The following is a 25,630-nucleotide window of genomic DNA, read 5'->3' as shown; positions in this document are numbered from 1 at the left end:
GAGACCATCCTGGTCAACATGGTGAAACCCCGTCTCTACTAAAAATACAAAACATTAGCTAGGCATGGTAGCGCGTGCCTGTAATCCCAACTACTCAGGAGGTTGAGGCAGGAGAACTGCCTGAACCCAGGAGGCGGAGGTTGCAGTGAGCCGAGATCGCGCCATTGCACTCCAGCCTGGGTAACAAGAGCAAAACTCCGTATCAAAAAAATAGTGTAGAGAGAAAGAAGCATGTGGGAGGCACACACACAAAAAAAAAAAAAAAAAAAAAAAAGAAATCTGATTTCAGATAAATAAGTTGTCACTATACTAGGTACAAAAAAGAAAGCAGTACAACTCATTTACTAAAAAAAAAAAAAAAAAGTAGAAATGGCAATGGCCAATGATTTCAACACTTGGGTTCTAACTATTTATATATTTATACTTTTACGCAAATTACCTAGGCAGCTCTGCTCCCTTGTGGGTTGAGACTTTGGATATGAAAGATTTCATGCTCTCTGAGACTTGAGTTAAGTTATAGTTCTGCTCCTTCTCCTTGGAAATAGACTCTGATTCTTTTTTGCCAGCAGCTTCCTGTAGCAGCTGCTCCAGCTGATCTGCTGAGAGATCTAACCACTGGTCATCTGAAAAAGAAGAAAGCATAATATTGCCATTCTACATTCACATAAGTCCTTTCAGGAGAGGATCCTGTGAGACTTAGTAGAAGATTTTAATTTTTTTTAACCCTTCCACTATATCCCAGTCCATCACTTACCATCCTCCGGGGGAAGATTAGCTGCTTCTTTCTTAAGGTCTTCTATATCAAATGGCATTGTCTGTAATAAGGTTAAGATTTCTTCGCCTGGGCTCATAGCAAGAGAACTATAAAAAATGAAAAACATGAGTATTTCTTCATAAAAGAACCTAGAATAGTAATCATAAATACACAGTCTTTTAAAGTTGGAACCTCTACAAAATTGTTTTTATACATACTATAATACTTTATAGGGATTAACTAGTCTAATTTGGGAGTTCCTTGTTTGTTTTTGCTTTTTTTTTAAGACATGGGGTTTCACTGTTGCTCAGACTGGACCCAAACTCCTGGGTTCAAGAGATCCCCCACTTCAACCTCCCAGGTAGCTGGCACTACAAGTACATGCCAAAATACCTGGCTCTAATTTGTTTTTAAGCATATTTTTAGGTTGCAGATCCCTTTTTCTCAAATAAAACTTTTTTTAAAATTTTTATTTTTATTTATTTTTTAAATCTCCTTCTTGAATTATCAAATAAAATTTTTTTTTGGGGGGCGGATCACTTGAGGTCAGGAGTTCGAGACGAGCCTGCTCAACATGGTGAAACCCCATCAAATAAAACTTTTACCAGTAATTCTAAAATACAGAAGGGCTCAAAGAAAAATGGCTTTGGTTAAAGTGGAGGATAGGCCAGGCGCGGTGGCTCATTCCTGTAATCCCAGCACTTTTGAAGGCCAAGGCGGGCAGATTGCTTGAGGTAAGGAGTTCACTTGGCCAACATGGTGAAACCTTGTCTCTACTAAAAATACAAAAATTAACTGGGCATGGGGGCATGTGCCTGTAATCCCCTACTTGGGAGGCTGAGGCAGGAGAATCGCTTGAACCTGGGAGGCAGAGGTTGCAGTGAGCAGGATTGCACCACTGCACTCTAGCATGGGCAGCAGAACAAGACTCTGTCTTAAAAAATAAATACATTAATTTAATTTAATTTAATTTAATTTAAGTGGAAGATACAGGCTCAGCAATCTACCCAATTCGCTTCTCCTTTGGCTCTGAAGCAGAGTAGGGTGGCTCACGCCCGTAATCCCAACACTTTGGGGACCACATTAGGTCAATCACTTGAGTCCAGGGGCTGGACAACATAGTGAGACCCTGTCTCAACAAAAAAACAAACAAAATTAGCTAGGCATGGTAGCGCATGTGTGTGGTCCAAGCTACTTAGAAGGTTGAGGCAGAAACCCATCAAATAAGTAAGGAAAAAGCAAATATGCAGATATATAATAAACATATTGGTCAGTCAGTTTTACTTAGTACGACTTGAAAGGCCTTCTAAGTCCTTACAAAATAGATTTGCTACACTGAAAAACATTGAGCTAAACAGCATTCCCAGAACATGCCATAATTTAATTAACCACTTCTCTACATATGAACATTTGTTTTGAATTTGTTGATATAACAATGTTGCAGGCCAGGCATGGTGGCTCACCCCTGTAATCCCAACACTTTGGGAGGCTGAGGCAGGCGGATCATCTGAAGTCAGGAGTTCGAGACCAGTCTGGCCAACATGGTGAAACACTGTCTCTATTAAAAATATAAAAATTAGCTGGGCATGGTGGTGGGTGCCTATAACCCCAGGTACTTGGGAGGCTGAGGCAGAAGAATCGCTTGAACCCAGGAGCCGGAGTTTCCAGTGAGCTGAGATCGTACCATTACACTCCAGTCTGGGTGACTAGAGTGAGACTCCATTTAAAAAAAAAAAAAAAAAAAAAAATATATATATATATATATATATATATATACACACACACACACATATATACACATATATAAAACAATAAACATCTTTATGCATTAAAAAAAATCCTCATTCTTTAAGATGTAATGCAAATGCCTCCTCCCTGAACCTTTCCATTATCTTTCTTTTTTTAGCTTCTCTGCTTCTACCCTAGTGAAATTACCTTCTCACTACTGTCTCTCTTTAGCATTTGATATTTCAGAATGATTTTTATCTTGCCTTTTGTTATGATTATTTGGGTTATTCTTTTCTCTCTCCTAGTAATGTTTATATATTAATAATACAGAGTTGAGACAGTTCCCCATCACCTACATGATTTTGCATGGTATGCAAATGTTTATTCAATTAAAACAAGTCCTTTATACAACTTGATTTGCTCCATTCTTAATAGTTAAAACAGGGTGCCATCAATTTATGTAACAAATCATGTCACCATTATGTTACCCACTCAATACATAAGTGTCTCCGTGCATAGCTTTTTTTTTTTTTTTCTAAGACAGGGTCTCACTCTGTCACCTAGGCTAGAGTGCAGTGGCATGACCACAGCTCACTGCAGCCTTGACTCCTGGGCTTAAACAATCTTCCTACCTCACTCAGCAAGTAGCTGGGATTACAGAAGGTATGAGCCACTGTGCCTGGCTATTTATTTATTTATTTTTAATTAGAGTAGCTGGGGTTACAGAAGCCTGCCACCTCACTCGGCTAATTTTTTGTATTTGTTGTGGAGATGGGGTTTCACCATGTTGGCCAGGTTGGTCTCGAACTCCTGACCTCAGGCGATCTGCTCACCTTGGCCTCCCCAAGTGCTGGGATTACAGGCGTGAGCCACCACACCCGGCCTACTTATTTATTTTAAATTGGCAACAAAGTGTGCAGGTTTATCATGTACCTTAAAAATATTGTAGAGAAAATTAATGTTTCCTTTGATGATCACTGCCACCTATCCCAATCCACTGTCCTGCTGCCCAGAAGTGACTGCTTTCTCAAGTACACTTCTGCACTTTTCTCTCTCTGTGTATATATATTTCTATTTCTTGTATTTGCTGTCTGTCTTTTTGCTGGAATGCTATTCCCCCAAATACCCAAATGCCTCACTCCTTCACTTGATTCAGGTCCCTTCTCAAAGAAAACTTCCTTAGAAAGGTCTTCCTTTACCAATCTATCTAGAAGAGCAGTTTCTACCCGTCTCCCCACACACTCCTTTTTCTTCATAGCACTTACCACCATCTAAAATTATATAATGTGCTGTCTTTCTCCTACATTAGCATGTAAGCTCTATAAGGACAAGGACACCTTGGGTTCATTTATTGTATCCCCAGCACCTGGAATAGGGCCTGGCACATAGAAGACACTCAATAAATATCTGTTGAATAAATATACATGTATCTATAAATAATGTATAGTATTTTGTATATTTAAAATTTTTATATGCATAGCATCCACACTGTATATGTTTATTTTATTCTTTTTCATTTTAATTTTTGTGAGTACATATTATGTATATACATTTATAGGGTATGTGAGATGTTTTGACACAGGCATGCAAATAAGCACATCATGAGAATGAGGTAACCGTCCTCTCAAGCATTTATCCTTTGAGTTACCAACAATCCAATTACACTCTATGTTAAATGTACAATTAAGTTATTATTGACTTTACTCATCCTGTTGTGCTATCTATTAGTAGGTCTTACTCATTTGTTCTATTTTTTTTTTTTTGGTGCCCATTACTGTACATATTTATAACTTGCTTTTTTTTTCCCCACTGACATTATATTTTTGAAATCTATTCATTTAGATCAGTGGTTCCCAACCAGGGACAATTTTGCCCCCCAAGGAAATTTGGCAATGTCTGGAGACATTTCTGGTTGTCATGATTGGAAGATGAGGGAGAAGTGCTATTGATATTTGCTGGGTAGAGGCCATGGTTGCTGTTAAATCTCCTATGAAGTGCAAGCCAGTCTTTCACAACAAATTATCAGATCCAAAATGTCAGTAGCACTGAGACTGATAAGTCCTAAATCAGATATATTTATATTTAGTTAATCTCTGGTTAACTACTGGAAAGTAGGCCATCATATAAATACAATGCAATTCATGTATCCATTATTGATAGATACTTTGATTGCTTATAATTTTTCACAATTACAATCTCTAATAAATTGGGGGAAAGTTCTGGTATTATATGTGGGAACTAAAAACAATTCTGAACTCACAGAGAGAGAGAGCAGGATAATGGTTGGCTGGGTGCAGTGGCTCACAGTTGTAATCCCAGAACTTTGAGAAGCCAAGGTAGGAGAATCTCTTAAACCCAGGAGGTCAAGGCTACAATGAGCTATGATTGCATGACTGCACTCCAGCCTGGGCAACAGAGTGAGACCCTGTTTCGATTAAAATAAATAAATAAATAAATAAAGTATAATGATGGTTACCAGAGGCTGGGAAGGGTAGCAGAGAGTGGGAGAAAAAGAGGGGATAGTTAATGGGTACCAAAATGTAGTTAAATAGAAGGAATAAGAGCTAGTGTTTGCTGCTCTGCCTATGGAGTAGCCATTCTTTATTCCTTTACTTTCTTAATAAATGTACTTTCACTTTACTCTATGGACTCACCCCAAATTCTTTTATACACAAGATCTAAGAACCCTCTCTTGGGGTCTGGATCTGGAACCCTTTTTTGTAACATCTTCCTGGCAAACCCCAAAAGATATTTTAAAAAAATAAAAAAGAGCTAGTGTTTGGTAGCACAATAAGGTAACTACAGTTAACAATAATTAATTATATAGTTCAATATACCTTAAAAAAATAGAATAACTAAAAATATTCCTAACACAAAGAAATGATAAATGCTTGAAGTGATGAAAAGCTTAATTACCCTGATTTGATCATTATGCATTGTATGCTACATGTACATTATATGTGTAATCACATGTACTCCACAAATATGCATAACTAGTATGCATCCCTAATAATTAAAAATATAAAATTAATGGCTAGGTGTGGTGGCTCATGCCTGTAATCCCAGCACTTTGGGAGGCCAAGGTGGGTGGATCACCTGAGGTCAGGAGTCTGGCCAACATGGCAAAACCCTGTCTACTAAAAATACAAAAATTAGCCAGGTGTGGTGGTGCGTGCCTATAATCCTAGCTACTCAGGAGGCTGAGGCAGGACAATCAGTTGAACCCGGGAGGTGGAGCACTGCACTCCAGCCTAGGCAACTAAGCATAGCTCTGTCTAAAAAAATAAATAAATAAGTAAAAATAAATAATAATAATAAATGAAAAAAGTGAAAATGAAAGGTAAATCTTAAAAAAAAGTCTATGATATTAATTCAACTATTTAAAAAAAACCACAAACATTAGGAATTCAACGATAGCTCTGGAGGGAGATGGAAGTTTGGTTTCAAACTGTTTAAAAATTATGTTGGTGTGCAGAATGGGAGCCTCTCCTGTAACATTAATTAAAATGTTGGACATTTAAGCTACTTGCAATATTTTCCCCCAACAGCAAAAAATAGTTGAGTAAACTGTGGTACATCCATTTGCCGAAACATTGTGCAGCTTTTTTTTTTTTTTTTGAAACGGAGTCTCGCCCTGTCACCAGGTTGAAGTGCAGTGGCAGATTCAAGTGATTCTCCTGCCTCAGTCTCCCGAGTAGCTGGGACTTTAGGCACGCGCCACCACACCCAGCTAATTTTTATATTTTTAGTAGAGATGGGTTTTCACCATGTTGGTCAGGATGGTCTCCACTTCTTAACCTCATGATCTGTCCACCTTGGCCTCCCAAAGTGCTGGGATTACAGGTGTGAGCCACCATGCCGAGCAATATTGTGCAACTTTCAAAAATTATGTTTATAGAGACTTTGTAATGCCATGAAAAATGTGATATCATGATGAGTAAAATCATATAGAGGAGGATGCAAGATTTCTTTCTCTTTTTTATTTTGAGGCAGGGTCTTGCTCTGTCATCCAGGCTAGAGTGCAGTGGCATGATCACAGCTCACTACAACTTCTGCCTCCCAGGGTCAAGCGATTCTCATGCCTCAGCCTTCTGAGTAGCTGGAACTGCAGGCGCAAGCCACCATGTCCGGCTAAGTTTTGTATTTTAAATAGAGATGAGGTTTCACCACATTGGCCAGGCTGGTATCAAACTCCTGGCCTCAAGTGATCTGCCTGCCTCAGCCTCCCAAAGTGTTGGGATCACAGGTGTGAACCACCGTGCCTGGCCATTCTATAACAAAAATCAACTGAGGGTGGGGCGGGGGGGGGGACAAACCCTGGAAGGTAATAAATTAAAGTGATAACACTGTTTGACTCTCTGGTACAAATTTTTTCCTTGTCACATCCTTCTGTATTTGCTATACTAAATGTATATGTTACTTTTATAGCAACAAACTTTATTATTTAAAAATAATTATCTAGGCTGGGTGTGGTGGCTCATGCCTATAATCTCAGCACATTGGAAGGCTTCAGTGGGCAGATCACTTGAGGTCAAGAGTTTGAGACCAGCATGGTCAACCTGGTGAAACCCGTCTCTACTGAAAATACAAAAAAATAAAAAATCAGCCGGGTGTGATGGTGCATGCCTGTAGTCCCAGCGCTCAGGAGGCTGAGGAGAGAGAATCGCTTGAGCCTGGAAGGCGGAGGTTGCAGCAAGCTGAGATTGTGCAACCGCACTCCAGCCTGGGTGACAAAGTGAGACTCCATATAAAAATACAATACAATACCATAAATAAATAAAATAGAAAATAAAAAAAACTATCTAAATACCAATCTTGGCAGTAGGAGTCTTAACAATAACTCACCTTTCTGGCCGGTTTACTGAGAGCTGGAAGTAATTCTCTGCCATTTCTAGTCTTTCCCGGTACTGAGCAGAACCTTCTATTAATCCCTTAAAAAAAATGGTCCATCAGAACGTCACTCACAAGTTGTCATTAAAATAATGTGCTCACCAGCAACTTTCAGAGAGGCAGCAAATAGTCTACTGCTCAGGAATCATGTGGCCCAAGGCCTAGGTCCTGTTTTGTCATTAATGTGCCTGTCTGAACTCCAGTTTCTTCAAATGAGGGGACTCGGCTACATGTAGTGGTTCCTAATTTTTTTCACCATTACAGGTCTATTTCCAGTTTGGAGCATTTTCTACTATTTTCTTTTACTTAATTATTAAGATATAATTGGTTGGGTGCAGTGGCTCATGCCTGGTAATCTCAACACTTTGGGAGGATGAAGTGGGCAGACTGCTTGAGCTCAGGAGTTTGAGACCACCAGCCTGGGCAACATGGTGAGACCCTGCCTCTACAAACAAAAACAAGAATTAAAAAAAGATATAACTAATTAGTAATTCACAAAACAAAGTACAGAAAGTTTGCCAAGTAGAATAAAAAATGGCAAAATCCCACCATTACTATCGTTTGTGTTTTCTAACTGCATATTTATAGTGGTAGTCATACTTAGTATTTTACATTTTTTTAAGAATATACTGGCTGGGCACCATGGCTCATGCCTATAATTCCAGTACTTTGGGATGCAGAGGTGGGAGGATCACTTGAGGACATGAGTTTAAGACCAGCCTGCGCAACATAGCAAGACTTCAACTCTACTAAAAAGAAAAAAAATAATAAAATTAGCCAGGCATGGTGGCACATGCCTATAGTCTCAGCTATTTGACAGGCTGAGGCAGCAGGATCACTTGAGCCCTGGAGTTCAAGGCTGCAGTGAGCCATGATCCTACTACAACACTCTGGCTTGCACGACAGAGCGAGACCCTGTACAACAACAACAACAATAATAGCTGGGCACAGTGGCTCATGCTCATGCCTGTAATCCTAGCACTTTGGGAGGCCAAGACGGGTGGATCACCTGAGGTCAGGAGTTAAAGATCAGGCTGCCCAACATGGTGAAACCCCATTGCTACTAAAATACAAAAATTAGCCAGGTGTGGTGGTGTGAACCAGTAGTCCCAGCTACTCGGGAGGCTGAGGCAGGAGAATCGCTTGGACTGAGGAGGCGGAAGTTGCAGAGAGCTGAGATCATGCCATTGCACTCCAGCCTGGGCAACAAGAGTGAAACTCCATCTCAAAAAACAAACAAACAAAAAACCCACGATATATATACTATAATATAATAAGTACTTTTCATATTGCTGTGCCATCTTTATCATCATCATATTCTTATGAACTTTTCTACTTCTTAGATATTTCCTTTTAAAAGATTATTCAAAGTGAAGGTTCCAAGTTTGAACCTTTCCATAGCTCTTGGAAGACACTACCAAATTACTTTCCAATTAAGGTTCTACCAATTTGCAATGTTGCCAGCAAGGTATAGGAGTATTAGTTTTACCATACTCTCAACAGCACTGAATATCATTCATATCCTTTTGTACATACATGAAAGACATTCTCCATTACTGTGTTCATATGCATATCTTTACTACTTGTGAAGTTGAATACTTTAAGAGAAATTTACTAGGTATCTTTTAATAAATTTTAAAATCTAACCCTTTGCTAATTTTCCTATCCAGTGTTTTCTTTTCTTTTCTTTTCTTCTTTTTCTTCAATTTTTGAGAGATCTATTCACCTAATACACTTAGCTAACTGGTGTTTTTCATGTTTGTGTTATCAAGTTTTTGCAAGTTATTTTATCTGGTACAAATAATCACTTTCATCATTTAATATAAGCAGTACTAGTTTTTCTCTAATACTGGAAACAGTTCATAGATACCTCCTTCATTATCACTGAACTAGGAAAGTCTCCTTTAACTCTACCTTCCATAATTATGTCACACATTTAAACATGGACCATAGGACTTTAAGTCACTGGCATGGTTTTGTCTGGATTGCATACTTAAAAACCAATACATTGCAAGTCCTACCTTAAAGTAATCATTCTTTTTCAGACTTTCAAGGAAACTGGCCCAGAGTGGTGAGGCAGTCACAAGGGATTTCTTGCAATCAGAAAAATGTGGGCTACATTTGGAACATAAGATCTCAAATCCATGAGCCTAGATGAGATAGGTAGAATTTTTGTTATGAAGTTCCTTTTTTTCTGTATCTTACATTACTTTCTTTCCACTTAGCCACACTCTAAAACTAGGTGACTGGATACATGGGCATTTGGACAATTACAACACTTTTTAAATTTTATGAAAAACATAAACTTATTTCCAAGTTTCTTAATCATCATAGAATAGTAAAAATCATAAAGGGAAAGAAAATGATATACAACCAAGATTCCTGTTCTCTTCAAAGAGATTCCTTTTCCTGCTGATTACAAAACCAGAAATTTCTATTTATTTTTTGTTTAATTATGAAAAGGGTGACAAAAGATTTCTTGTCCAGCAGAAATTATACATAAACTGAACATGATCTCAGACATAGTAAAGGGAGGAAATCACTTCATTTAAAAAGTCCTTTGATTAAAAAAATATAACAGATGCACATGGTTAAACAATTCAAAACAGGGAACTTCCCTGATTAAGCTAGAGAACACTGTTACCAACTTCTTGCACATCCTTTCAGAAGTAATCTACACACTGAAGTAGATATGTGTGTGCCTCTCTGTATGCAGTTTACTCCACACCTTTTGTTGCTCAATGAACGCATACACACTATCTATACCTTGCTTTTTACACTAAACCATATACCTTGGAGATCATTTACATGAGCACACACAAATTCATTCATCATACTTCATGGCTAGAGCACAATTTATCTAACTGTTATCCTACTAATGGACATTTAAGTAGTTTCCAATCTTTTGCTACTATGAACAATGCTGTCATGAGTATGCTCCAAATATGTCCTTGTGCATACTTAAAATACAGAGAGAATAATTTTCTAGAAGTGAAAATGATGATCAAAAGGGTTTGTGCATTTTAAATGTTGATGGATAACAGACAGTCCCCAACTTATGATCGTTTGACTTAACAATTTTTTGACTTTATGATGGTATGAAAGCAATGTGCATTCAGCAGAAACCTTACTTAGAATTTTTATCTTTTCGCAGACTAGCAATACGCACTCTCTCATAATGCTGGATACACAGTAGCAGCAAGCTGCAGTTGGCAAAGTGATCACAAAGGCAGTCAACCAATACTGTACTCTACAGTATACTGTATGCAATAAATTACACAGCATACTCAAAGTTTATTATAAAATAGGCTTTCTGTTAGATGATTTCCCCCAACTGTATGCTCAGGTAAGTATTCTGAGCCTATTTAAGGTAGCCTATTTAAGCTAGGCTGCGCTATGATGTTCATTTGGTTAGATGCATTAAATACATTTTTGACTTATGATATTTTCAATTTTTGATGGGTCTATCAGGAAGTAACCCCACTGTGAGTCGTGGAGCATCTATTTTGCCAAAATGTTCTCATAAGGGATACAATCAATTTATATTCCTATCAACAATGTCTGAGAGTGTGCTTTTTTCTATATATTCTCAACAACCCAGTATGTATTATCAAGCCATTTGATACATGCTAACATAATGATGAAAAACACTATTTTGTAGCTTTAAAGTGTATTTCTTTTATTGTGAGTAAGATTCAATATTTTTCATATGTTTAACTTAAAGCTCACCTGTACTTCCTTTCTGTGGGCTATTTTCATAGTTCCTGTACATTTTAAAATTAATTGGTTGGTATTATCTTTTTCATATTGACTTAAATGAACACTTTATATATTAGAGAAGTCAGCTCTTTTTCATTTAGATTGCAAATATAACTTTCTCCAGGTTTGCTATCTTTTGACTTTATTTATGGAGTTTTTCTTTCCCATGCAGAAATGCTTAATTTTTGCATAATTAATCAGTTTGCCCTTTGATAGCTTCTGATTTCAAGTCATACTTAGAAAGGCCTTTCCTATTCAGATTATAAAAAGTTCTTGTTTGTATTTCAAATTGTAGAGTTTCAAGTTTTATGTTTAAATATTTGATCCAATTGGAATTTATTCTGGTAAACTTCAGTTTTTCAGATGGCTTCACACTTGTCCCATCGTCACTTACTAAACAATAAATTTTTTCATTCTAATTTCAAATGCTACATTTTACTACATTCTTACATAAATAGGGTGTATTTCTGGACTTTCTATATTGCGCCACTATTCTATTAACAGCCTGTTTACATAAAGAAAGAAAACAACATTTCCGGTTCAACATTACCAATTTCATGCCCAATTCATGGGCTCGGTACTGGGGATCAGATGGAGGAGGCAGCCTATATCCACTCCGCCGGTCTGGCACAAACCTTTGTTGTACCAACTGTGCATACAGACATTTAGTGAATGTGACCTGGGCATCAAGACACAAAATACATGAGTCTTTTCCTGAAATTAAAATTGTGAATATCACTTCAGAGTTAAGTAAGAAGTCCATTTATAAGCTTCAAATTCATATGAAATGCAAAGAAAATTCAACCTATTAACTGTCTACTTGTTTTTAACAGCTGTACTGAGATACAACTCACATACCACAAAATTTACCCTGTGGCTGGTTGGGCATGGTGGCTCATGCCTGTAATTCCAGCACTTTCGGAGGCCGAGGCAGGCAGATCACCTGAGGTCAGAGTTTGAGACCAGCCTGGCCAACATGGTGAAACCCTGTCTCTACTAAAAACACAAAAATTAGCCAGGCAAGGTGGTGCATACCTGTAATCCCAGTTACTCTGGAGGCTGAGGCAAGAGAATTGTTTGAACCCAGGAGGTGGAGGTTGCAGTGAGCCAAGACTGCACCACTGCACTCAGCCTGGGCGACAGAGAAAGACTCTGTTTCAAAAAAAAAAAAAAATACCCTACTGCCTACTTTTTAGTAATCACTAGTAAAATTTTTATCATTAGTTACATTATAGAGCAATTTAAGAGGTGAAAGGTAAAGAATAATTCTTTTTTTCCTGAGACAGAGTCTTGCTCTGTTGCCCAGGCTGGAGTGCAGTGGAGCAATCATGGTTCACTGAAGCCTCAACCTCCTGGGCTCAAGCGATCCTCCTGCCTCAACTTCCCAAGTAGATTACAGGTGCCCGCCATCACACCTGGGTAATTTTTTTTATTTTTTGTAGAAATGGGGTTTACCATGTTGCACAGGCTGGTCTCGAACGCCTGGGCTCAAGTGATCTACCTGCCTTGGCCTCCCAAAGTGCTGGGATTACAGGTGTGAGCCACCCTGCCCGGCCAAGAATAATTCTTAATTTCCTGGAAGAGATGAAATGTTTTATTGTTGAGAAGGAAATAATTAGGCCAGGCATGGTGGCTCATGCCTGGAATCCCAGCACTTTGGGAGGCCAAGATGGATGAATCACTTGTAGTCAGGAGTTCAAGACCAGCTTGGCCAACATGGCGAAATGCTGTCTCTACTAAAAATACAAAAATTAGCCAGGTGTCTTGGGAGGCACCTGTAGTCGCAGCTACTCGGGAAGCAGGAGGATCATTTGAGCCCAGAAGGCAGAGAGGCTGCAGTGAGCTGAGATGGCTCTATTACACTCCAGCCTGGGTAACACAGCAAGACTCTGCCTAAAAACAAAAGGAGGAAATAATTATAGAAATAGAAAAATATGGTCAAAAATAGGTATGAAACATTGAGTATAAAATGGGGAGTCAGGTATCTTGAAAATTTCCTTCACTGGATAGAAGAAAAAATGTGTATAGTTTGAGTATCCCCAATGTGAATATCTGAAATCTAAAATGTTCCAAAATCCAAAACTTTTTGAGTGCCAACGATATGCTCAAAGTTGTGAGATTTCACATTTTCAGATTTGGAATGCTCAACTGGTAAGTATAATGCAAATATTCCAAAATCCAAAAAAAAAAAATCTGAAATCTGAAATACTTCTGGTCCCAAGCATTTCAGATAAGGAATATTCAACCTATATCAACATGCTATGAAAAAATAGAATATTTCCTTGTTTTTTCTAGAGAGCAACAAAAATAATGTTTCATTCACTGAGCACTGAGAAATATAAAAAGAAAAAAATAATAATGTTTCAACTCTGTTTCCCGTGAGAGAAACTAAATGACCAAGATAGAAATCTCACCGATGTTATTATTCGAGTTTCAGGCAAGAATGTCTTGAAAACACGACAGGCTCGCAGGTCAATAGGGTCTCGTAGGTAAAATGCCTGGACTGCTGCAGCCACCAATCTGGGGCGCTGCTTTAGCACTGCCACAATGCCAGCTGGAAGAAAGCAGTGTGCTCGATGAAGGGAGGCCTGAATTTTTTCTGGGTACCTGGAACAGGTAACATAATTATTTTCATTTTACAATATACAAATACCTAGAATTCTTATATCATTCACTTTCTTTTCGACATCGTGTCTTTGTTCATCAAGAGCAGTATGCAGAGAGTGACAAGAGAGATGAAAACAGATACTGCACATATACTTAAGACTATAAGAAAGAAGGAAAAAGAAAAAGTAGGAAGAAATGGAAAATAAAGAAAAGGGATTATTGTAGTTCAAAAATAAAACAAAAAACCCTATTATACTTTGGAGTAAAGATAAAATGAAAGTTTTTCTTCTAAAAGAATGGTACAAAGTATACTGAAGCTAAAATAGATTTTTAATATTGTTAAGTCCTAAATTGTGCTACACATTTAATAGGCACCCAAATTTGAATGGATGAACTAATATGTTGCTAGGTTAAGATCTTCTTTTCTTAATAAAAGCTAAAGTTTTATTCAGAAACTGTATTCTGACATAGGTCAAAGAATGCCATATAGAGACCCAGAACAACAGAAAAAACCTGAGCACCTTGTGCTCCATTAGGTTTCTGTTTTTTGAAGGTCTCAAATTTTTTACCCATGGATAGAGCTCATACTTAGCCATGATATCTAGGATAAATAAATGCAAAAATATCGGGACAAGATTATAACCCTTCTGAATGGGAATTTAAAGACGTTTTAAAATCTGTAAGTTTAATTTATTAGTCAATTTCATAAAGAGGAATGAAGACAAAATGAAAATTAGCATTAATATAGGTGAAAGACATTTTATAGTCAGAGAAAGACTAAGTCCAACAGAACTTAAAGGAAAACAAAAATCAAAGAAAGACTGAACTACATGAAACTACAAGATTCCTTAATCAGCAACGAAAGTGAATTTTTCTTACCCTCTGATGCGTCTATTCACAGCAGCTCGTATAGATTCTGAAGCAAGTATTTTTTCTGGATGTGCTGAGATTATATTCAACGCTTGTGGAATTGTTGGGGTTGTGTTGGGTAACCAAGATTCTTCTCCAGATTTTCTTGGTGCAGGAATAATACACAATTCCCCATGGTGGAAAAATACCTGCAAATAGTACATTTTAATTCTCATAGGGGGCACTGGCAAACTCTAGGTACATATGAATGTAATCCAATATGATTTCATCTCTGTAAATTTTCTAAACTTAGATATACATACCCTATTGGTGCTATTATCAGGATCCAACCATTTAGGGAGAAAGTCAGCAGCTTCTATTAACAAGAATTCGCCATCATTGTCTTCAATCCTAATGCAAGAAAATTTCCAATTTTGCATTCAAAAAGCACATGTTTGCTAGTAACCAAAACAGTTTTATTCTAATACATTTTCCTTTTCATCTTAGTAAATATTTGAATATGAACCATGTGTACATAGCTATAAGAAAGAAAAATATTTAAGATAACATTAATCACTGAAGGAGACTATAAGATTATAAGGAGGAGTTGAAGGTAGATGATAAGGAGAAGATAAGCAATTTACATAAAGAAATATTAGACAAAAATATGAAAATACACAAAATATTATAGGGTTCCAAAAGAAAAAAAAAACATAGCTGAGATTAGAAAAGCCTTCATGTAACACGTGGTATTTGGAACTGAAAAGATAATAATTTGCATCACTTTTTTTTTTTTTTTTTTTTTTGACAGAGTCTGGCTCTGTTGCCCAGGCTGGAGTGCAGTGGCCTGATCTCAGCTCACTACAACCACCACTCCCAAGTTCAGGCGATTTTCCTGCCTTAGCCTCCCAAGTAGTTGGGATTACAGGTGCCCACCACAGCATCTGGCTAATTTTAGTATTTTTAGTAGAGACGGGGTTTCACCATGTTGGCCAAGCTGGTCTCAAACTCCTGACCACAGGTGATCCACCCACCTCGGCCTCCCAAAGTGCTGGGATTACAGGCATGAGCCACTGTGTCCAGCCTGCATCACATTTTTAAATTTAAAAGTTTTAATAGGTTATACATTCACGTGGGTAAAATTTTTAAAAATATATTAAAAATTACAAAATGAAAAAGTCTCCCTCCTACTATTGTTCCCATCTGCTCAACCCTACACATATCACTGCTGTTTCTTGTATATCCTTCTAGAGTTTGCTTATGCATAATCTAGCTATAGAAATATATATTTGTATTTTCTCCCTTTGATACACAAGACACAGTGTATTTTATATACTGTTATATACCATTCCAGCTCTATACTTTTATTTTTATTATTTTAGTTTAGCTTTGAGACAGAGTCTCACTCTGTTGCCCAGGCTGGAGTGCAGTGGTGGAGTCACACCCACTGCAAGCTCTGCCTCCTGGGCTCAATTGATTCTCCTGCCTCAACCTTCCAAGAAGCTGGGACCACAGGCGTGCACCAGCACGCCTGGCTAATTTTTGTATTTTTAGTAGAGATGGGGTTTCACCATGTTGGCCAGACTGGTCTCCAACTTTTGACCTCATGTGATGCTCTTGCCTCAACCTCCCAAAGTGCTAGGATTACAGGTGTGAGCCACTGTGCCTAGCCTACAATGTATTGTGTTCTTGAAACTTGCTAAGGCAGATTTTAAATATTCTCACCACACACAAAAAAATAAGTATGTGAAGTGATATATGTTATGAGCTCAATTCAGCCATCCTACAATATATATGTATTTCAAGACAACATGTTATACGTAATAAATATACACAATTTTTATTTGTCAATTTAAAAAATAGGCCAGGTGCAGTGGCTCATGCCTGTAATCTCAGCACTTTGGGAGGCTGAAGCAGATGGATCACTTGAGGTCAGGAGTTCAAGACCAGCCTGGCCAACATGGCGAAACCTTGTCTCTATAAAAATACAAAAATTAGGCCAGGCGCGGTGGCTCAAGCCTGTAATCCCAGCACTTTTGGAGGCCGAGGCGGGTGGATCACGAGGTCACGAGATCGAGACCATCCTGGTCAACACGGTGAAACCCCATCTCTACTAAAAATACAAAAACATTAGCTGGGCATGATGATGTGTGCCTGTAATCCCAGCTACTGAGGAGGTTGAGGCAGGAGAATTGCCTGAACCCAGGAGGTGGAGGTTGCAGTGAGCCGAGATCGCGCCATTGCACTCCAGCCTGGGTAACAAGAGTGAAACTCCGTCTCAAAAAAAAAATACAAAAATTAGGCAGGTGTGGTGGTGCACGCCTGTTGCCCCAGCTACTTGGGAGGATGAGGTATAAGAATCACTGGAGCCTGGGAGGCAGGGGTTGCACTGAGCCAGTATCATTCCACTGCAGAGTGAGACTCTGTCTCAAAAACATAAAATAAATAGAGCACAGTGGCATGTGCCTCTAGTACCAGATACTTGGGAGACTGAGGCAGGAGGGTGGCTCAGGAATTCAAGTACAGCCTGGGCAAAACAGCAAGACCCTGTCTTTTTTTTGAGATGGAATTTCACTCTTGCTGCTCAGGCTGGAGTGCAATGACGTGATCTCGGCTCACCGCAACCTCTGCCTCCCAGGTTCAAGTGATTCTCCTGCCTCAGCCTCCTGAGAAGCTGGGATTACAGGCATGTGCCACTATGCTCAGCTAATTTTGTATTTTTAATAGAGATGGGGTTTCTCCATGTTTGTCAGGCTGATCTTGAACTTCCGACCTCTGGTGATCCGTCTGCCTTGGCCTCCCAAAGTGTTGGGATTACAGGCATGACCCATGGCGCCCAGCCTAAGACCCTGTCTTTAAAAAAGTAAATAAATAATAAATAAATTTAAAACATTTAAAAGTTTTAAATAAATTTATTTAAAGATAAAAATAAAATGAGTTATCTCTTTGATTTACATCCTGAAGTATTTAAGGATCAAATGACAGCTACAGACAAAATAATAATGACCATGAGTTGGTGATTGTTGAAGCTGGGTAATGGGAACATGTGGGTTCATTCTCTCTATTTTAATGTATATTTAAAATTTAAATAATAAGTTTTCAAAGGTTTTTTTTTTTTCCCCTTCTCTTTTGTTCTGCTGGGAAAGAGGTTGGGATGGGTAAAAAAATATCAGAATTTATTCCGTTCTGGACTCCCTGAAGAAAGAAAAAAAAGATCAGAATTTGGGTGCTGACTAGGAAAACTAGGACAAAATATAAGTGGGCGGGACGCCCTCTGCTGGCAATACTTGGTACTTATAGAAAAAGGTTCCGTGTTTATTTTATTTAGTTAGTTAGTTTTGAGACGGAGTCTCACTCTGTCGCCAGGCTGGAGTGCAGTGGTGCGATCTGGCTCACTGCAACCTCCACCTCCCGGGTTCAAGTGATTCTCCTCCCTTAGTCTCCCGAGTAGCTGGAACTACAGGCGTGCGCCACCACGCCCAGCTAATTTTTGTATTTTTAGTAGAGATGGGGTTTCACCATGTTGGCAGGATGGTCTCGATCTCTTGACCTTGTTATCCGCCTGCCTCGGTCTCCCAAAGTAGAGATGGCCTCCCAAAGTAGGGACATGGTGAAACCTTGTCTCCACAAAAAACACAAAAATTAGGCAAGTGTGGTGGTGCATGCCTGTAGCCCCAGCTACTCGGGAGGATGACATAGGAGAATCACTTAAGCCTGGGAGGCTGGGGTTGCAGTGAACCAAGATTGCTCCATTGCAGTCCAGTCTGGGCAGCAGAGTGAAACTCTGTCTCAAAAAAATTAAATAAAGCACAGTGGCAAGTGCCTGTAGTACCAGATACTTGGGAGACTGAGGCAGGAGGATGGCTTGAGCCCAGGAGTTCAAGTCCAGCGTGGGCAAAATAGCAAGACCCTGTCTTTTTTTTTTTCTTTTTGAGATGGAATTTCACTCTTGTTGCCCAGGCTGGAGTGCAATGGCGCAATCTCGGCTCACCGCAACCTCTGCCTCCCAGGTTCAAGCGATTCTCCTGCCTCCGCCTCCCAAAGTGCTGGGATTACAGGCGTAAGCCACCGCACCCTACCTCAAGTCCCATTTTTAATGCAGTGTTACCTACTTTGCTTCCTACACAATTGTTCACTGACTTCTCCTTAAATTGTTTCTGTGTATGATTTCTCAAAAAGTATAGCTATGGTCTAGTAGAGGCATACATACTTAAAATATGAGAAATATATATGTGTATGAATGGAATTTTATTTTCCAAAGATCCACAAGGAATTTAATGGTGATTACTTCTGGGAAGCCAGAGCAGTAGAACCCTAGGTTTTGTTTGAAATCTTTTGGAAGTTGAACTCTTCGATAGTACTTTCTTTCTCAAGAAAAGGAAGTCACAAGAGAAAAGAAAACTGTAATCCCAGCACTTTGGGAAGCCAAGGAGGGTGGATCACCTGAGATCAGGGGTTCGAGACCAGCCTGGTCAACATGGTGAAACCCCATCTCTACTAAATATACAAAATTAGCTAGGTGTGGTGGTGCATGCCTGTAATCCTAACTAGTCACGAGGCTGAAGCAGGAGAATCACTTGAACCTGTGAGGCAGAGGTTGCAGTGAGCCATGATCACACCACTGCATTCCATCCTGGGTGACAAAGCTAGGCTACATCTCAAAAAAAGAAAAGAAAAGAAAAGAAAAGCACAGATACTATTAAAAATCTGTCCCAAATCTGTACAATTTCCAGCAGACTAGGAGAAAAATAAATCACTAAATAGATAAAAATGTAGTCGCTTTATTTCAGTAATAGAATTCCTTTAGAATAATTAAAATAATTACAATACCTTGCTACTAACTCCGGAAATTCCTTTGTAATCTGCTTTATGACATAAACAATAAACCATTCATCCTCAATATTATCCCCAAACTTTGTCATGCCAAACATATGAGCAGGAACACCTCCTAAAAACAAGAGAAAAGCAACCATGTAACCAGATAAATTTGTTACTGCAAATAAAATGCACATAATCATTCAATTGAGTAAACATTCATTGACTGACTGCTCTAAGTACTAGGGAGCCAGGGTTGCAATCCTGAACAAGAAGCCTACTCCTGAGGAGCTCAGGGTAAAACCAGATAACCAAATGATCTCAAAACAAGACAAAGAACTCTAGAACAGGGGTATGCAGTAAGGGCTATGTGAGTATAAAGGAGAGGATATCTTTGTCCAGAAAAATGGAAAAGTATGTGCAAAGGCACAGAGGCATAGTGTATAAAATATGTACGTATAGAGTATTCTGGGAATACCAGAACGCTAGATTTGGATGGACCAAATTTGGATAGAGATGGAACATGTGCACTATTCACAAATACATGGAAACTAAACAACACACTCTTGGAAGAAATCACAGGGAAATTAGAAAATATCTTGGGACAAATGAAAATGAACACACATCATACCAAAACTTAAGGGATTCAGGGAAAGCAGTGCTAAGGAGGAAGTTTGTAGTTGTGAAAGATCTCAAATCAACAACCTATACCCTAAAGAATTAGGGAAAAAAACAAAACAAAACAAAACTAAACTAAACCCAAACCTAGCATAAGGAAGTAAATAATAAACATTATAGCAGAGATAAATGAAATAGAGACCAGAAAAACAAAACAACTGATTCGTTTTTTTTTTAAAAGATTGACAAACTATTAACTTGATTAACCAGGAATAAGAGCGAATACTCAAATAACTAAAATCGGAAATGAAAGAGGGGACAATACAACCTATGTCACAGAAATAAGAAGGATAAGATAATTCTATGAACGATGGCATGCCAATAAATTTGATAATGTAGAAGAAATGGACAAATTCCTAAAAACACACAACCTATCAAGACTGGATCATGAGAAACAGAAAAATCTGAACAGATCTATAACTAGTAAGGAGATTGAATAAATAATCCAAAAGCTCCTAGTAAAGAAAAGCTGGCTTCACTGGGGAAATCTACCAAACATTTAAAGAATTTGACACCAATCCTCGTCAAAATCTTCCAAAAAAATGAAGGGGAGGGAATTCCCAAATTCCTTCTGAGGCCAGCATGACCCTAATATCAAAACCAAAGACAATATCAGAAAACTGTAGACCAATATCCCTGATGAATGTCAATGCAGAAATCCTTAACAAAATATCAGCAATCTGAATTCAGCAGCACATTAAATAGATGGTTAACCATGACCAAGCGGGATTTATTCCTGGGATGCAAGGATGGTTCAATACCTGAAAATCAATGTACAGTAACATCCCACATTAACAGAATGAAGGTCAAAAAAGTACATTACAGAGTGTCTCAAGAACTGCCATGGCAAACAACAGGAAGAACAGCCCAATCAACCCCTCTTCTCCCCACCCCAGATCTCAAGTTTCTTCAACTAGAAAACTCCAATTAAAGTATCTATTTTTGTCTATATTAGACTTCAATTTAAACTTCATCCTGAAGCAATGGGAACTATTGAAGGATATTAAGCAGGAGAGTGACACAATCAAATTTGTGTTTTACAAAGGTAACTGGCAACAGTTTGAGGAACTACAAAGACTGGAAACAGAGAGGTAAGTTAGGAGGTTATTGTTGTTTTCCAGATGTAGAGATAAAGAGGGCCTACGCTGAAGCCAAACAGATGTGGAAAAGGGGTCATATTTTCGAAGCATTAAGGATTTAGCATCTGACCAAACATGGTGAAGTGAGGAACTGATTATGATTCTGAATTATTGACTAGCTTGGATAACTGGGTGGATGGCAATGCCATTAAACAAGATAAGAAAACATAGGATAAAAATGGCTTTCTAGAGAACAGATAAAGGGTTGGTTTTGGATGTGCTGCACCAGCGTGACAGTGTTCTTGCCAATAAATATCATATGTATTTCAATGAATAAGAGTTCAACAAAATTAACAGTAGAGAAGATATGTAGCAATGCTAGCCAAAAAATAGCAGATAAGCACTAAACTGAGAGTATCACAGTGATGTACACTTGTTATGTATACATGGGGGGTATCTTGTGATGGCATCACAAGATGCCAGGCTCCTGATCCCAAATAAGACCTCACAGAAGTCACAGTGTGAGTAGAGCCTTGGTCACCTACCCATGATTAATTTTCATAAAACCATAAGAAATGATAGGGCTGTAGTGTGACCAGTTTCCCACCAGGCTACTTAAGGGTGTATGTCTGCTGCTTAAAGTTTGAAGGCCATCTGGCAAGCCAAAGCCATGGTGCCCAACAGAGGAGCAGGTCCTGAGAACACAAACATATCAGGGCATAGCTGGGAACATACCAAGGAAAACAGTGTCTGCATATACACAGTAGGCAAAGAGCCAAAAAATTAGCTGACAAGCAGCTTAGAGACGGAAGGTAGGGCCGATTTCTAGAGCTGTCCTGCTGCTGCCCAGGAGTGTTCTGTATGTAAGTCCTAATAAACTCATCTACTTGCCAAGATAGACCTGTCTGAGTCATTCTTTGGTCTTTCAGCTCCCTCCTAGTTTGGGGGAACATTTTTCTGTATAATCCTGGGTTCTTCTTGTAATAGGGCAGAGTGTCATATTTTGCCAGAGGTCAGATCTCAAGCATCAACAACACAGGAGAGCAATGAAGAAACCTCAAAATGCTCCTGAGTGGCAAATAATAGTCATAAAGCCCAATTATTTATCTTTATAAGCCCAGCAGAGACACTCAGATCCTCACCAAAACAGCTATATGAAACAAGGCAGCCTACTAAACACATTAACAAAATAAGGAATACTGAGTAACACCAAAAGGAACGAGAATTAAAGCCAGATGCCTGATACTGTTTAGTATACTTAGATACATTATGGCATAGTATAGTAACGAAAGTTCAAAAGAATAGCCATGAGTTTAATAATGTTTAGTGTATGATAATTCCTAAGGCAAATTTAGAAAGCTTTAATTACTTTTGTTTTTTTAAAGAGCTTTAAGTTTAAGGCTAACTGAATATAGACAAGTATCACTTATCTAACAAGTTTAGTGTATTAATCTCTTCCTGACAGTACTGAATGAAGTGTGGACTACTACACATCACTGCTGTCAGGATAACATTAAAAGTCACATTAATCAAAACAAGTAAAAGAGCCTTACCTTTCCCAGGTTTATATTTGAGATTGAAAGGCTGATTCTGCCAGATGTAGGAGACCAGCATAGGTGCAAACTGGGTCATTATTCTCTCAATATACTTCTGAAGAACCTCTTTCTGTTTTTCTGGGTCCCTTGATTCACCTGGTATCAGGAACAGGCGGTACTCCACGGTGTCTTCCACCATAGCAAGCTTCACAGATTCTTCCATTCTTCTTTGAAAACTACATTTAAAGTTCCAAAATACAAACCACATAGAACAATGCAGAAGTAACATCACATTCTCTGAACTCTTTTTTAGATGACTCTATGAACATTGTTTTCTAAAATTTAGTTAGGCCAGGCACAGTGGTTCATGCATGTAATCCTAGCACTCTGGGAGGCCGAGGGAAGCAGATCACTGGAGGTCAGGAGTTTGAGACCAGCCTGGCCAACACAGTGAAACCCTGTCTCTACTAAAAATGCAAAAAATTAGCTGGGTGTGGTGGCAAATGCCTATGATCCCAGCTACTCGGGAGGCTGAGGCAGGAGAATCACTTGAACCTAGGAGGCAGAGGTTGCAGTGAACCGAAATCATGCCACTGCCCTCCAGCCTGGGCATCAGAGAAAGACTCCATGTCAAAAAAATAAAAATAAAAAAAATAAGATTTAGTTAGGCACATATCATCATCATGGTTTTTGCCTTGACCATGACACCACCTACAGTAATATCTATTTAATTTTTTAAAACTTTATTATTTTTTGAGACAGAGTTTTGCTCTTGTTGCCCAGGCTGGAGTGCAAATGGCTCCATCTCGGCTCACTGCAGCCTCTGCCTCCTGGGCTCAAGCAATTCTCCTGCCTCAGCCTCCCAAGTAGCTGTGATTGCAGGCATATGCCACCACGTCCAACTAATTTTTGTTAGAGACAGGTTTCATCATGTTGGCCAGGCTGGTCTTGAACTCCTGATCTCAAGTGATCTGCCTGCCTCGGCCTCCCAAAGTGCTGTGATTATAGGCATGAGTCTCCTCGCCCGGCCAACTTTATTTATTTATTGAGCTAGGGTGATTAGAGGCATAAGCCACTGTGCCCGGCCAACTTTATTTATTTATTTATTGAGACAGGGTCTTTCTCTGTTACCCAGGCTGGAGTGCAGTGGCATGATCACAGCTCACTGCAACCTCTACTGCTTGGACTCAGCCATCCTCCCACCTCAGCCTCCCAAGTAGCTGGGACCACAGGCACGTGCCACCACATCCAGCTAATTTTTTTTGTATTTTTAGTAGGGGCAAAGTTTTGCCAGTTGCCCAGGCTGGTCCTGAACTCCTGAGCTCAAGTAGTCCTGCCTTGGTCTCCCAAAGTGCTGGGATTATAGGCATGAGTCACCGTACCTGGTCTAACATTATTAATGACCCTTTACACTTAAAACTTTATCTTTAAAATTATGTTCAAAGGAAACCTTGATATAATACAGTGAATAGAAACCCATATCACATTCCCCAATTAATATGTAAGAATAACTTCTTTATTTTTTATAGTTTTCCTGTTTTGCAAATGAACAATGAAATTTTCAATGTTTGCCCTTGTACTAGGAGTGGTATGTGTAACATACTTCAAGAGACACTGCACTGACATCCCCTGTTTACATGCTATCAAAAACCCCAGTTCTGCCACTAATTAGCTGTGCCACTGTAGACACTTCACTTTCTTTTTCTGGGTTTTTTTTCTTTAATTTAGGATAAGTTATCTACCATCTCTAAAATCTCTCCCTGCTTTAAAATTTTGTTCAACTCTAAAGAATAATCTCTTTTGCTCTGCAGAATGTAATCCCCTCTCTTTTATGAACATTGCATAGTGTAGAGGAATTCAGAACTACAAAACATTCGTGTCCTGTCATCTTACCTCTGCCCTAAATTTGCCCCTTTTTCAAATCTCATGGGATGGTAGATATATCTTTCTTTTCTTTTTTTTTTTAATTTTTAAGGGGAAAAAGTAGGTGTATATATTTATGGGTACATGAGGTATTTTGAAACATGTATATAATGCATAACAATCACAACAGGGTAAATGAGATATCCATCATCTTAAGCATTTATCCATTGTGTTACAATCTAATTATACACTTTTATTTTCATTAAAAAAACGTTTATAGCCAGGATATGCTCTCATCAGAACTTTTAGTTATTTTTAAATGTACAATTAAATTATTTACTATAGTCACCCTGTTGTGCTACTAAATACTAGTTTTCATTTGCTCTATTTTTTTGTGCCCCTTAACCATACCACTCCCCCACCAACCCTCTGCAACCCTTCCCAGTCTGGTAACCATCCTTCTACCTGCTATCTCCATGAGTTCAACTGATTTAATTTTTAGCTCCTATAAATTAATCAGGACATTTAAAGTTTATCTTTCTGTGCCAGGCTTATTTCACTTAACATAATGATCTCCAGTTCCATCCATGTTGTTACAAATGACAGAATCTCATTTTGTTTACGGCTGAAAAGTACTCCGTTGTGTGTGTGTACCACATTTTCTTCATTCACTTACTTGTTGATAGACACTTAGGTTGCTTCCAAATCTTGGCTATTGTGAACAGTGCTGCAATAAACATGGGAGTGCAGATATCTCTTTGATATACTGATTTCCTTTCTTTTCGGTAAATACCAAGCAATGGGATTCCTGGATCGTATAGTAGCTCTATTTTTAGTTTCTTGAGGAATCTCCAAAATTGTTCTCCATAGTGACTGCACTAATTTACATTCCCACCAACAGTGTTTTCTCCAAATCCTAGTCAGCACTTGTTATTATCTGTCTTACAGAACAGCCATTTTCACTGGGGTGAGATGCTGTCTTATTATAGTTTTCATTTGCATTTCTCTGATGATCAAAGACATGAGCACCTTTTCATAAACCTGTCTGCCATTTTTTTTTTTTTTTTTTTTTT

General features: G+C 38.6%; 1 protein-coding gene across 2 annotated transcripts in view; it reads right to left on the bottom strand.

Moving 5' to 3' along the window:
• Window positions 1-25,630, bottom strand: part of ECD (ecdysoneless cell cycle regulator) — a 34,824-nt gene that overhangs the window by 6,883 nt on the left and 2,311 nt on the right. For both annotated transcript variants that reach the window (XM_017528004.2, XM_037738284.1), the window contains exons 2-11: window positions 22,713-22,930; window positions 19,418-19,535; window positions 14,911-14,998; window positions 14,618-14,796; window positions 13,546-13,738; window positions 11,682-11,810; window positions 9,394-9,522; window positions 7,328-7,413; window positions 755-861; window positions 440-623 (exon numbers count right to left, since the gene is read on the bottom strand). In XM_017528004.2, the coding sequence (XP_017383493.1) occupies window positions 440-623; window positions 755-861; window positions 7,328-7,413; window positions 9,394-9,522; window positions 11,682-11,810; window positions 13,546-13,738; window positions 14,618-14,796; window positions 14,911-14,998; window positions 19,418-19,535; window positions 22,713-22,917 (1,418 nt within the window). In that variant the 5' untranslated portion in view covers window positions 22,918-22,930. The remainder of the gene's footprint in view (window positions 1-439; window positions 624-754; window positions 862-7,327; window positions 7,414-9,393; window positions 9,523-11,681; window positions 11,811-13,545; window positions 13,739-14,617; window positions 14,797-14,910; window positions 14,999-19,417; window positions 19,536-22,712; window positions 22,931-25,630) is intronic.

This window comes from Cebus imitator, unplaced genomic scaffold, assembly GCF_001604975.1.
Source record: "Cebus imitator isolate Cc_AM_T3 unplaced genomic scaffold, Cebus_imitator-1.0 Scaffold52, whole genome shotgun sequence".
Lineage (NCBI taxonomy): Eukaryota > Metazoa > Chordata > Mammalia > Primates > Cebidae > Cebus > Cebus imitator.
Note: the sequence above shows the minus strand (reverse complement) of the source record. Positions and strands in the feature narration are given on the sequence as shown.